At 35.7% G+C, this 14,062-nt stretch overlaps 1 protein-coding gene across 14 annotated transcripts in view; it reads left to right on the forward strand.

Annotated features, from left to right (window-relative positions):
• gtdc1 (glycosyltransferase-like domain containing 1) overlaps positions 1–14,062 on the forward strand; it is a 406,530-nt gene that overhangs the window by 360,308 nt on the left and 32,160 nt on the right. Inside the window, exon 12 of one of the 14 annotated variants that reach the window (XM_069935023.1) lies at positions 102–1,208. The exons of the other annotated variants lie outside the window; for them this stretch is intronic. Coding sequence (XP_069791124.1) covers positions 102–107 — 6 coding nt within the window. The 3' untranslated portion in view covers positions 108–1,208. Of the gene's footprint in view, positions 1–101; positions 1,209–14,062 lie in introns of those variants that run through there. 14 annotated transcript variants of the gene reach the window in all.

Consider the following 14,062-nt stretch of genomic DNA (forward strand, 5'->3'; position numbering starts at 1 on the left):
ATTAATTCACCAACAATAACACATGTTTCAGAATTGGCTGCGTTTTAGACTGTTCAGTCTAAGGCGATGTGTGAAATGAATATCACTGTCTTTCCACTCAGCGCTGAATCACCTAGACGACAGCAACATGTACATCAGGCTACTCTTCATCGACTACAGCTCTGATTTCAACATCGTCATTCCCTCAGTGCTGATCAATAAGCTCCACAACCTGGGCCTCTGTACTCTTCTCTGCAACTGGATCCTTCCTCAGTGTGAATTCAGTGTGAATTGGAAATGGCTCCTCCTCACTGGATGTGTGTTTGACCCACTCCTCTACTTGCACTACAACCTTGGCTCAATTCAAATGCCATCTACAAATTTGCAGGTGATATCATGGTTATTGGGAAAATCACTGATGGCAATGTGGAAACATGTAGGAGGGAGATAGATCAACTAGTTCAGTGGTGTCACAAGAATATCCTTGCACTGAACATTAGCAAAACTGAGGAGCTGATGTAGACTTCAGGAGGGGGAAATCAGGAGAACTGGGACCAGTCCTCATTGAGGGATCAGCAGTGGAAATGGTTAAGCATCTCTGAAGATCTGTCCTGGGGCCTCCAGGTCAATGTAATCATGAAGAAGGCTCACCAGCAGCTATACTTTGTGAGGAATTTGAGGAGATTTGATATGTCACCAAAGACTCTTACAGGTGTACTGTGAAGAGCATTCTAATTGGTGTTTCATTATCTGGTATGGAGGTGCCAATGCACAAAACAGGAACAAAACTACAAAGAGTTGTGAACTCTGCTAGTGCCTTCATGGGCATTAGTCTTCATTCCTTCGAGGATATCTTCAAGAGGTGGTGTCTTAAAAAAGCAACTGTAATCCTCAAGGACCCTCACCACTCAGGCCATGCCCTCTTCACAGTGCTACCATCTGGAAGGAGGTACAAGAGCCTGAAGATGAACATTCAGCTTCTTCCCCTATGCCTTCAGATTTCTAAATGGATAAAGAACCACAGTCATTACCTCACTTCCCTTATTTTTGCACTAATTTGTTTATTTAAAAATGTAATTTATAGCAATATTTGCACCACAATGCAGCTGCGAAACAAGAAAAAATTTGTGACATGTTCATGACAATAAATTCTGATTCTGAATACAGTATAAAAATTAGTTTCTCAGAAGTCTGTATAAATCTTGCATTTCGATGAGCATTCGGAGCAAAATAAACCTCCACTTTAATGATGCAATATTTTCAAAAATAAATAACATTCACTACTAAAATAAAGATATCCAGCTGGTTAAATAATAAATGAACTAATTGAATTGGGAATTGACTTTCAGATGGTGGACACACATGTTAATATTCTGATATTCTAAGTCTTTAGATTTCTATAATGCTTTAAATATGCTTTGGTAATGATCATTCCACTCGAGCTGTGAGGGGGAATAAAAAGATGTAGTTTAATAGCTGAGTACCCTTCCATACAATAAGGCAGCTTGTTATAATACCTTTCAACTAGATTAAAGCCCAGTATATATACAAGAATAATAAATATATGGTAATTTATTATATCTTATTTACTTATGTCAAGATACAATTGTGAATCTGAATTTGGTTTCATTATTTTATGGGATCATATGGAGTCTTGTTGAGTTTGTACTGCATTTGGAAGATATAAAAAGGCTTCCATAAAACTAATTTCAGAATTCAGATGGGATTCCCAAAGGGAAATTCTCTTCAGAAGAATATGTGTATTGGCTAAAGTTGAGAGAACTAGAACCCTTACCAGCTTAAATGGCAGAGTGATTTTGAATATCATTTGGTATTTTATTAACTAAAACATCTGCGTCGTTAATTATTGACAGCTTTTTACTGGACCATCACTCTAATTTCAGTGGCCATTTAAATGAAACTTTAACAGTCAAAAAATCCCATTAGTTTAACTCTGTAAAATGGTAAACCCCTGTCATTTAGGTCAAACATGTGAGAAACAAAAACTCAATTTAACACACAATTTCAGACTCATTATCTTTCAATATCTATTAACTTGGCAATGGTTCAGATGCCAGCTCATAATACTTAAGAATGCTGAGTGCACAGTTTCTCAGTCTCTCATCATTCCTGAATGTTGCATACTGCACATTCTTCGGGTTAAATTTGAGCTTTAAAGAGAAACTGTTGTTAACTTTTCAGCAGCGTCCAGTATTTGAACATTTCTAATTCCACAACGTGTGCTCTTACGTTTCATTGATTAGCTTCTTCCCAGAATGGATAATGAAGTCAATTGTCTCATACAATATTTCTGCACCGGTGTATCCTTGTTCAGAATGTTAAATTCGGTATTGAAGCATAAATGCAATTGACAGGAATGTCATTGCAAGTTACATTTACAATATTTGTGTAGCTTCGAAACAATTCCAATAGGGGTGACAAAAGAGACTTATCAATTGAACAGTGTGCAGTGTTAGCATATTGTCTTTTCATCTTTGGAACTCGGGTTTGAAGTAAGCCCAAATTCCTAGGATGAAAGTCTCCCAACATGGTTCCTATGTAAATTTAGTTTGGACATTTTAAAACCAGACTGTAGTGAATATTTGTTAACAGCACAGAGCTGTCCAAAATGTGAATATATTACAGTTAAGGATGATATGTCTGAGAGAGAGCTGGGATAGCATGGGTGACGTTACTGAAAATCTCAGTTTAGATTTTTATCTAAGAAAATTCTGTCTAAATTAATGACAGAAGAATAACCATGTGAACTTTTGGAAAAGACAAATATTGGATAAGTGTGTAAATGAAAATAAGTTGATTATTGATTGCAAATATCTTTAACTCATCGTGTGAGCCAAATACATTTATTACAGGTCCACCCAAAGTCTTCAATATGTGCTGCACTTCTCATGTTCTAATTTTGCCCAATCAAGAGAACCTGATGAGAAAATAATTCAAATTATTAACTCATTATGCCCTTGACACATTAAATGTAGATTGTCACTGAGTATTGCAAATAGCTTTTTGAGGGTGTATATTAATTAAGACGAATTGTGTTCTGTGGTATTCTCTAAGTTAGACAAATCAAATTGTTAATTATCTGCAAAATAATCTTTTTGGTGCACTTCCAATAGTTTTTCAAAAATACAAAATTTTGTTGCTGATGTAAAAGTTGGATTTTACAAAAATGAACAGTTATGAGAGCAATAAGACAAGTTACCCTTGATGTTTGTTGACCACCATGTGCTCAATAAAGATTGAGGCCTCTAATGGTGGAGGTAGTTCAGTTTACCAATAACAATCTTCCCTCTAAATCTTACGGTTGTGAATTCAGTCCCCTCTCAAGAAACACTGCACCTGTGCCACTTCAATACAAAATAGAGTGTTGCATTTTTGAAGTTACAATCTTTCAAATGGAAACATTAAATAGAGACTCTTCCTTTCCATTCAGGAATGCAATAAACTTAGTATTTCAATCAAGTGCTCCAAAAGCAGATTTCTAACAGTTTAAGCAAATAATCGAAGCAAGTAAAAGCACCACATCAATGCATTATTTTATGAATAAAAAAACATGATTTAGCCAATTTTAACGCAGTTCACAGCGCTTTATCTACGGAATTGCCCGATATTCAGTGCAGCTGAATAATAAATTGCCTGTCACGTTCAGATAGATCAAGAAGAGAGTCTGTGGAGGAAATGGAAATGTTACACTGTTGTATTATTCCATCCACTCAGTATGACTTAGAATTTTACTATGCACATATTATATGATATCCCCGCCAAGAGGGTATTTTATACAATTATAAAAGAGCAGAGAAATATTCCATTTCCCCTATGTTGACAGCAGAGATTCACAATGTCTACTGCCCATCAAAGTATTTACTGAGGTTGAAGATCTGGTAAGTGATTGAACCCAAAGGGCAAGAGTAAAAGCATTATTGACTATAATTCTCTCGTTGTAGGAGCTAAAGTTTTTACCTTCACATTGAAGTTAGTGAACTTGATGATGTAATCATATCCTTGGGCTCTGAGCATTATTATTTATAAATCGCTCAATAATTTGATACTGTCAATCTCCAAAATGGTCAAATTTGTATACCATTGCTCCTTGAAATACTGTTTGGATAGTATGAAATCTTATTAAAGGACTGATACTTAAACTGTAGCCAAAGGGTAAAATAAATACTGACTGACATTTGCGAGATAGAAATGTTAAAGTGTTGTCCCTTGAAGTATAAGTAACCTGTGCATGCAATAATATATCCTGGATGACCTTTACAGCCCTAGTGGCTATATTTAATGCACTCACTGATAGCTGAGCTTTGTCTTTTCCCCAATACTGATCTTTTTTCCTCATGTCTCCAGTAGTGTACTTAGTCATTCCAATGAATTTAAGTCAAAATTTTGCCTAGGTAGGATCCAACTCAGTTATTCACAACACAACCCTTGATGACTGACTCCATAACAGACAATTAATGCTCTGCATCTCAGGCAGCATCTGGGGAGAGACAGACAGACAGATTCAATGTTTTAAGTTGATAGCTTTCCCTCATTTGATTTCAACATTAAAATAAATGTTAAATAAAGAGAAAAAGAATGAGGATAAAAGGATTTAAACATATTTAATTTATTGGATTTTTGATAGATTTTCATGATTCTGCACAATCACAATTATGTTTGAATAATTGGATTTTTCATTATTTTGGAATACATAATTACCAGAGAGTGAAGATGAGATAGCAAGAAGTGTAACAACAAGGCAGTGATTGATAAAAAGATAGATTACTTGATTTAGATCTAATTTTGAAAATCTATCTTCTGTTTGCGAAAATTGATAAATGAGCTGATCAAGTGATTTTATTGATCAGGTGATCATTTTGAAGTCTTTTCTGCATACTTTGGTCTTTGTATGGACATGTGATTGGAAAATATAATAAATTAAGCACTCGAGCAAGAGAAAAAAAATCAGATCATTATTCTATTTTGCAGCTGGCACAAAGGATTGGGCTGATGTTTAATGAATTATAATACTGAAAGAGAATAGTTGTTTCTGAACTGATTTGGCTGTTTTCCATCATGTTCAGAAATATATACAAAGCTTAGCAGCTGGATGGATATTTTTGGCAACGTTTTAGCTATCTTAATATTTGATCATAAGATTTGAGAACCTGATAAATTTCAGCCAAATTTTAGAATGCATACTCCAGGAATATGCTCCTCAATATTTTCATTCAAGCGTTTCAGTACACCCCTCCATGTGTTTTCTGATTCAAGGCATTCCCTTTGATCTTCATATCTACAATTGCTACAGGCTAAGATTCAACATTATGACCTGAAATCATGTGGCACAAAGAGAGCAGCTCTACAAGATTATGACACAGGTGTCTATTGGGAAATAATATGTGTTCATATGAAAAAGAAAAGGAAGTTTTAGTGAGAGATAATAGGCTTTCTTTCATTAGGTTATGACTTTTGTTTAGACAGTGTGAATTAGATAATAGATAACTGTCAGTCCATTACGAAGCAGCTGTTAATCAAGTGAATCTCAAAATGTCATGGACTAAATTACTGAAATTGTGCTTTCAACCACCTGCTGCTTATTCAGTGTTATGATAGTGTACAGTTTAATCTTTTACATTTTTAAACCTATATACATTGATACAGTAAATATCTCTGATGAATTGGGAGATTAATTAAGGTATTTGTGATATGAGAATTCTGTGAATATCAAATAGATATATTTCTAGCCTTGTGTATTATAGAGAGGTGGAAAAAAATAAAACTAGAAAGTAATATGTAATCCCTCTTATTATAAATAGGAGGTAAGGACGTTCGTAATGTACCAGTAATTCATTTGTATGTATTTTGTCGTCATTAATGGTACTACCATTCTTGTTGTTTTCCATTCCTCCTGTTGAAAGAGGATAAGTTTTTGATAATGAGCAAGAAAATCTTAAATGTTTGAAGTTAATTTCTGACATGTAATCTTTCATGTACTTTAATAAAGGGACTCACTCCAGAAACCATCAAATTTTGGACTGAGTAACTGATGAGCTTTTCCACATGTATCAGGATATTGAAATAGTCATCTTAATTGTTTTTGTTACTGAGTTACTGTTGAGATGTCTATATTGCTAACATCACTGGATACATGTTCCCAATGGCTTCTGACAGTCATTAGAATTACATTGATTCTTGGATAATATGTGTGATCAATTGAAAGACAGCCTGAAGGTTTTAGTGATAAAATAACTGGATTTTCTTGCACTAGGCTTTGAATATTGGGTTTTGAAGTGATCAAGTAATGTCCCACATGACAATCTAGACTGATCCTGTTTGTTTCAGGCCAACATTACAGAAACCACCTTCCCACAACATTAAAGAAATATCATTCTATGAAACCAGCTCCAAACTGTTCCATGGTTTTGTGAGGTTAATTGACTGTAATAAGATCAAAGGAGATAGGAGTAGAATTAGGCCATTTCGCCCATTGAGTCTGCTCCACCATTCAAATCATGCCTGAGGAATATGATCAGAGGTAACATTGCCAATGTTGTCATTAACTGCAATTGAGGAGGAGGTATGACAATTTCCTTAGTTTCATTGAGTGGTGAAAAGAACTCAGGAACCCACAGGACCATTTTAATACATTTTCACCAGCATAAAACAGTCTATGTGCCATTCATAAGTTAGGAAATTTCAGCCAGTATTCTTTCAAGATCTCTTACAATTAAACAAAATTCTACTTTTTTAGCTACCAAGGATGATTTGGAATTATTTGGCAGATCTGGAGGAATCAGTACTTTCCCATAAAATAGATATTAAAGTTCGATTTTGTAATAGAATCTTGAACAATTATTTAACAAAGTTATAATTTAGCATGAAGCAAACACATCTTTTGAGGGATTTTCAAAATCCCAAACTGTAATGTGTTAGACTGATGTTCAGTATATAATATGAACAATTTGTCAATACTTTTTCCGAGAACTGCTGTTAAGATATTTGCCAAAAACTCTCTTTATAACTGTGGCAATCTTTGAATGCAGAGTATGAAAGATTGACTCCATGCAGGTGATTTTTGCTTTTTAGTTTCCAATTGCTACTAATTTTCTTATTCATTAGTCCTGGAGAGGTTTTTATTTGTCAATGTACAATAATATTTAAAAACCTCTTGAAAATAATAGACTAAAGCAGCATGGAAAATGGCCATTTGGCCCATTGAATTTGAGGCAGCTGCTTTAATATCTGTTTCGATGATGAAAATTTAAATCCTTCCAAGATATTTGCCAAGGGGGCCCTTTACTCTCCATGATTGCAAGTTCACGTTATTGTTTCATTCTCATTATCTTTAGAATGCTGCTGTCAATTGGCATATTAATTTGGTACCAGACTTGTTCGTCATGGCATTGTGGATGAGGTCATCAGAGCAATGATTGGTCCTGTTTCATCATTTTGTTCATTATAAGATAGACATTAATTTTTGCTTTTTCCTTGGATTAAAATAAGGATAGGTAGAATGTAGCTTTCTCAGAATATATTTATAAGATAAGCTTGGGCTCTTTTTTTTTCTACTCCAATGGTTACTTATTTTGCATTAATTACATGATGAGATTTTTCCCTTTTTGGCACATCTGCAGGAGCACAACTTGTTCCAAGCATGATCTTGAAGATCAAACTGATAGTGAATGTATACAATAGATTATAATAATGGGGAAATTAGCTGTTAGTATTCTTTTGGGAAAGCTGGGGGTGGCATGTGGATGAGTATTCAAATATATTTTACTTTAAGGAAAATATGGCCAAAAAGTATAAAAGTAGAAGGACTAGATTGGAAAACCCATTTTCTGATTAAAATAGCAAACTGCCACGAACTTGATGGTCCAGGAGGTTTATAACTCATGCACTTTGAGGACAAGACCATGGAAGCAAGCTTATTTCCCTGTTGTACTGAGCACTATGTTTGGAAGAATATATCCCATTTCCAGTAAAGTTAAAGGATATGAGTTAATATTGACGTGGTAAATGAGTTTGATTTTCATCACCAAACATTGTTAAATATTACAGGGAAATAATCTCTCTCATGAGATTGAAGGTTTCAACCACATTGTAAATATTGTTCATCTAAATTTTGGTGCAAACATGCTAAAGATCAAAAACCACAGGCAGTAAGATTTTTTTTTAACTCATCCAATGTGGGTGATGAAGTTGTTGAAAATCAGAGTAATTAACTAATATAAGGCATAAATACTATTGGAAGCTCCTAACCAATCACATTAACTTCCCAGCAAGTTTGTTTTCAGTTCATGTTATCATCCCCCATTTGGATTATGTACCGTATTTTGGCTTTTTGTGTGGAATTAAATCTCAAGCAAGATAGAATACAACCTTGAACAGATGGTGTGGTACCAGGAGTGATGTGGCACAGAATAGATTAAAACTCTTTGCTTATTACAAACAAGCTATTATGGATGTCAGAGTAGAAGATGATGAAGGGCCCGGGGGTGATAAAATCTGTGGCACGATGGTGGATGTAACAATAAATGGATAATTGCACATTACCAGTTTCACCACATTTCAATGAATTTTTACATCTTTTATAGCAAATGCATGACACTGTCCACATATTTCCTTTGTGTTTTTTTTTAATCAGGAAAGCTCCAAGGTCCAGAATGTAGTGCATGTAGTGTATGACAGTGACATACTATTTATTACTGAAGGCAACATGCAATATCCAACCCATTAAAACTAGATGCCAGCCCAGACAAAAACATGATACAAATTCTTCATTTGTTGAGCCAGGACAGGTGAATTTTTGATCAGAATGGAGGAAGTGTAATACGAAATGCTAAACGAAGCACCCCCTCATAGGTATAGTCTGGTCATTGGATCCTTGGAGCACTTACTCAACCTATTCATTTGACTTGTGGGATTTATGTACACATTGTTTCATATTTAATAAGTCTAGTAATCCACATCAGTGTGATAGCTTGTATCTTTTGTGTCATTGATTATCATTGAAACTTCATGAGAAACTACAAATCTCCCAAAGATGGATAGATTGTATTGAGTGACTGTCTTTTCAGATCTGTCTGATTTACTATACAATGATTACTAGGCATTGGCTCTGGCATCAAGAGGTTGGCATCATGCTTCAAGAGGTTGGTCATGGTTCATATTAACTTCAATCAACCACCATCAGCAATTCACATACTGCTGAAATCGGTCCACACCAGATGCCATCTCCCAGAGTCTATACTCAAGCCTGAAACATATAGATGACAAGGACATGTGTTTCAGATTACTATTATTCATCTAAAGCTCCACCTTCAACCCAATAGTACCAGACAAACACATCCTCAAATTCCATAACCTTAGCCTTTGCACCCTCCTCTACAAATGGATCCACAACCTCCTTTACAATCAGGGAGGATTGGTGACAGTCTCTATTCCATGAGCATCTCAACACCAGTGCCCCACAAGGTTATGTATTAAGCCCCCTACTATACTCCAAAAACATCTTACACTGCATGGCCAAACACCAGTTCAACTTCATCTATAAATTTGTTCTCCAAAAGCAGCAATTCAGAGTACAGGACTGAGATAAGAGGAATGAGTGGCATGGTGTCAGGACAATAGACTCTCAGTGTCAGCAAGACCAAGGAATTGGTTGTAGAGGGATGGAGCTCATCCACATCAACACTTCAGTGCTGAGGTGAAGATAGTAGGTAGCTAGGTGTAAACATCTCCAAGGACTTGCTCTGGTCCACCCACATAGACACAATGACAAAGGAAGTGCATTAGTGCCTCTACTTCCTCAGAAGCCTGATGACAGTTGCTGTAGCAACTATTTTCCTTTATAATAATTTGCAGGAATTAGAATGTTGTTGTTGTTGTCTATGACTCGTTCAAACAAATCCATACTAAAGTTGAGTTGAGTTTTCTATGGTTTATTTGACATTATCATCAGTTGCTATACATTGTTACAAGCCATAAAAAAACTTTGTTTGACAATGATTTAACTTTATTAAATGATGATTAAATGGCTTGTAACAATGTATAGCAACTGATGATAATGTCAAATAAACCATAGAAAACTCAACTCAACTTTAGTATGGATTTGTTTGAATGAGTCATAGACAACAACAACATTCTAATTCCTGCAAGCAATTATAAAGGAAAATAATCACTACAATTTTTAGTCAATAAAAGTTGTCAGAACATTCCAAGTCTCTTTTGTGGAACAAAGAAACTTAAAAAAAAACAACTGTCCTGGTTATCTCTCTCTCAAGCAAACTATGACCTTCAAAATGGCTGTTGCCAGGAGACAGCATGAAATATATTAAACAATTGCTTAAAGGCCATAAAACAGAATTTGCTTGGAAGAGATACATTTTAATCCTTACAATACCAGCCCCTAATTATTATGTCTAAAAAGTAATAATTATCATCACAAAGAAAAATATATATACTACTACGTTTGATCAATTAAATTTCAAAAGAAAGTGAAAGTCAATTATCAAAACTTTCTGCCTCTTGTAAAAGACAGATTGTGGTAATTGATCTGTTCAGAAAGCCAGTTTTAGTCTTGATCTGAACTTGATGTACAAGTCCTCTTTCTTTACTTAGAAGTCTGATGACAATCTTCCCCATCAACCAGGAATTTTGAGGCGCTGTATGGTCAATGATGATCACGACAACCGCAGCCATGAAGTTACACCTGATCTTAAGCTATTTCTGATGCTCCTGCAACAGTGAAAGATATTCTTTTCCAGAACAAATCTGATTATAAATTGCACTTGCTTCCACCTGTGGCCTCATATATGTCTTCCTTCTGAAACTGCCCTGGTGGCAGTAAAGGTTTACCTTTAAGAAGCAAAAGATGGTTGAGGTAAGAGCTTCAATATCTTTTGGATCTGTTGAAGTCTTAGTGATTGAATGACTGTTGAGGAGAGCTTCAACTTCACTTAGAACTGTTTGAAGACCCTTCTCATTAAGATTTTGTCCATCTAGGTTAGATATGCAGAAGGAATCTTTTAGTAAGGCTTACCACTTTTTTAATGGCCTTGATGGTGCTGTAAATGATCCCACCTCCTTGAGTTCAAAATGCTCTAAACAGAGCCCAGTTAATCCAGTCCAAATTCCAAGTCCAGTTCCAACTTTCTATTGTCTTAAATTCCATCTTTTGTTGACAAAAATTGTAGTGACAATTTTCCTTTATAAATCATTTGCAGAAATTAAAATGTTGTTATTGTCTATGACTTGTTCAAACAAATCTGTACTAAAGTTAAGTTTTCCATGATTTATTTGACATTATTATCAGTTGCTCTACATTGTTATAAGCAGTTTGATCATTCTTTAATAAACTTTAATCATCATCTAGCAAAGTTGTTACAGAATTTGTTGTTTGCAAATTTCCACTGAAAGCCATTAACCAACTTTTGGGAATAAAAGCCCAAAATTTGCAGTCAACTGTGAGCTGTCAACAACCACCACCAAAGATTGAACATCTTTGTACATTTTCCCAACACCCTCCTCCAGCCACCTTCATGAACTTTTTTGAAAGTGCCAGCTCCAAGCTAAGTGGCAAGCACCTAGCCTGTCCCTTCCCCTTGTAAATCCTGTCATTCTGCATGGTGTATGGTGGTGGGGGAGGGGGGGGGAAAGAAGCAAACCCCTATTAAACTGATTTCTCATAATATTTTCCACCAGTTGTGCAGTGTTTAAATGGCACATTAATTCTGAATCACCAGTGTGTTGAGGTGTGGTAAACTTGAATGGTTAACGAATGCATGCAGATCCTTAAAAGAAGGCTCCATTCATTCATGGATGTAAGGAGACACCGTGATCTTGCATGATTCAGTGTATATTGGGCAACCCCCTTCCTGATCACACCTGACCCCATCCTGTCCTGTACTGTCAAAGAATCCAGAAAATCTTCTGAACCCTTCTGTCTCAGGAGATAGTTGAGAGCTTCCCAAGAAAAGTTAGACACTGTGTTCAGCCTTGGAACCAACAGTCCCATTAGTGACAAATCTTGGCATATTTTACACTCAAGTAAATGAACTGAAAGCTTCTCGATGTCAAGAGAAAGAACAAAATGCCTATTCTATCATTTAAAATTTAAATTATGTACAGCATTATAGAAGCCGATTCCGGCCATTTGAATTTGTGCCACCCAATTTCACTCCATTTGAAGGGTTGGAGTAAAATGGAGCCCACACAGGCATGAGGAGAATGTACAACTCCTTACAGAGAGCACCGGATTCAAACCAAAGTCGCTGTTGTCACACTAAATGGCCAAGCTAATGCTCACTACTGTGACTCTACAAACTTCAGTGGGGTCAGGATCAGAGTACTGAAATGACACATTTGAAAAGAGCTAACCTGCATAATCTAGTCAAATCAAAATTCCAAATTTTTGAATTGACAGCTTTTTGCAATTGATTTTTCTGATCTCTAACAAATATGCATTTGTTTTTTTTTAAATCCTTCTACACTTACAAGGCAAGTTATAAATCAAAGCAAATTCTCCATAGGTTGTTATTTAGACTTATCAAATTTGGTAGCTCATAACCTTTTTTTTTAATATCCAGAGCCTATTCAGTCATCATGCCCTCCTTGGCAATACTTCTGAGCACAGTAATGAACGCCACATGGCAAACACATGAACTAGCTTTAGTGTAATTACTCTGATCATAGAATTGTGCTTCAACTTTTGCTGTGAACCCCATGTCTTCCATCTGGGTGAACAGATAGTCAAATAGACTTTTAACTTGTAGAATTTTAATATCTTAAAACTGCTGTTATAATAACTATGTTAACTGATAAAAGCCTTAAATTATGTATTTTTTTTTTAAATTCCAAGTTCTCTCCACTTAGTAACATGCTTCCCTGCTCTCTGTCTCTGCTTCTACCCCCATTAGCCATGTATTTATTTCCCAATTGCTTCCCTGTCTTACAACACTTAATTTAAGAAGGGCTGTTTTGACAGACCTTCTTCCACCTGAAGGGCACTGCAGAAATTCGAATTACATCCTGATCTGTGCACACTGCATCCCAGAATAAAATATCTGCAAGTATCCCCTTTGCAGTTGTTTGTGTCATTACCATTTCAAAAGTGTAGATGAAACTCAACCTGTCGTATTACTTTGTTAACTTCTATTTTTACTCAATTAGCATCAGCAGAGCTCCAAGTGTGAACCAGTTGTCAATCATGAGCTAGAAGAAGAGGTTGGACAAACTTGGGTTTTTTGACTCTGGAGGGAAGGCCCAATAGAAGTTTATAAAATTATGAGAGGCATTGACAGGATAGCAAACATATATTTTCCCTATTTTACATGCAAGAGGACATGTACTTAAGGTGGGAAAGGGAGTCATATTTTACAGAGTGGTAGGTGAATGAAATAGGCTGCTAGAAGTAGTGATGGAAGCAGATACAATAACAGCACTTATGAGGCTTATATATACATGAACATGCAGAAAATAGATGGATATGTATCATATGCAAGTAACAGAATTTTAGTTTAACTTGGGCATCATATTCAGTGTAGACCTGTTCCCATGCTGTATTCTATATTTTCAGGCATGGGTTCAATGAGCAAATTGCCTTCTTGAAGGGAGAGGAATATCAACAAATGATATAAAGTGAAAGTGCCCCCTTCCCCCAATATCAGATCTCTGTAGCATTGTTTGGCACATTCATGCAGCTATTTACATTTTCTTCATGTCATGTCCTTTCAGCCCCATCAGTGCTGCTATAGCTTCGAAAATGGGTTTTGGCCAGTGGCTTTTGTATGTCTGCCATTCTGACCATTATCAATCAATTGACAAATATACTATGAATTAGTTTAATATATACACCATATATATTATATATAGTTATATACATATACAAATGTACTGTGTGTTTGTATCTGTACACATGTTTTTCACTGTTTCATGAGATTGTACTGGTATAATCAGATGACAAATAAACTTGAACTTGGACAATAATTTATTCTGCAGTGTGGAATTACCCCTTTTCCCCCTCCCATCCATGCTGAGTTGAAGTGTTATGTAACCAAGGTGCTATTACATGGAACAC

This window comes from Narcine bancroftii, chromosome 4, assembly GCF_036971445.1.
Source record: "Narcine bancroftii isolate sNarBan1 chromosome 4, sNarBan1.hap1, whole genome shotgun sequence".
Lineage (NCBI taxonomy): Eukaryota > Metazoa > Chordata > Chondrichthyes > Torpediniformes > Narcinidae > Narcine > Narcine bancroftii.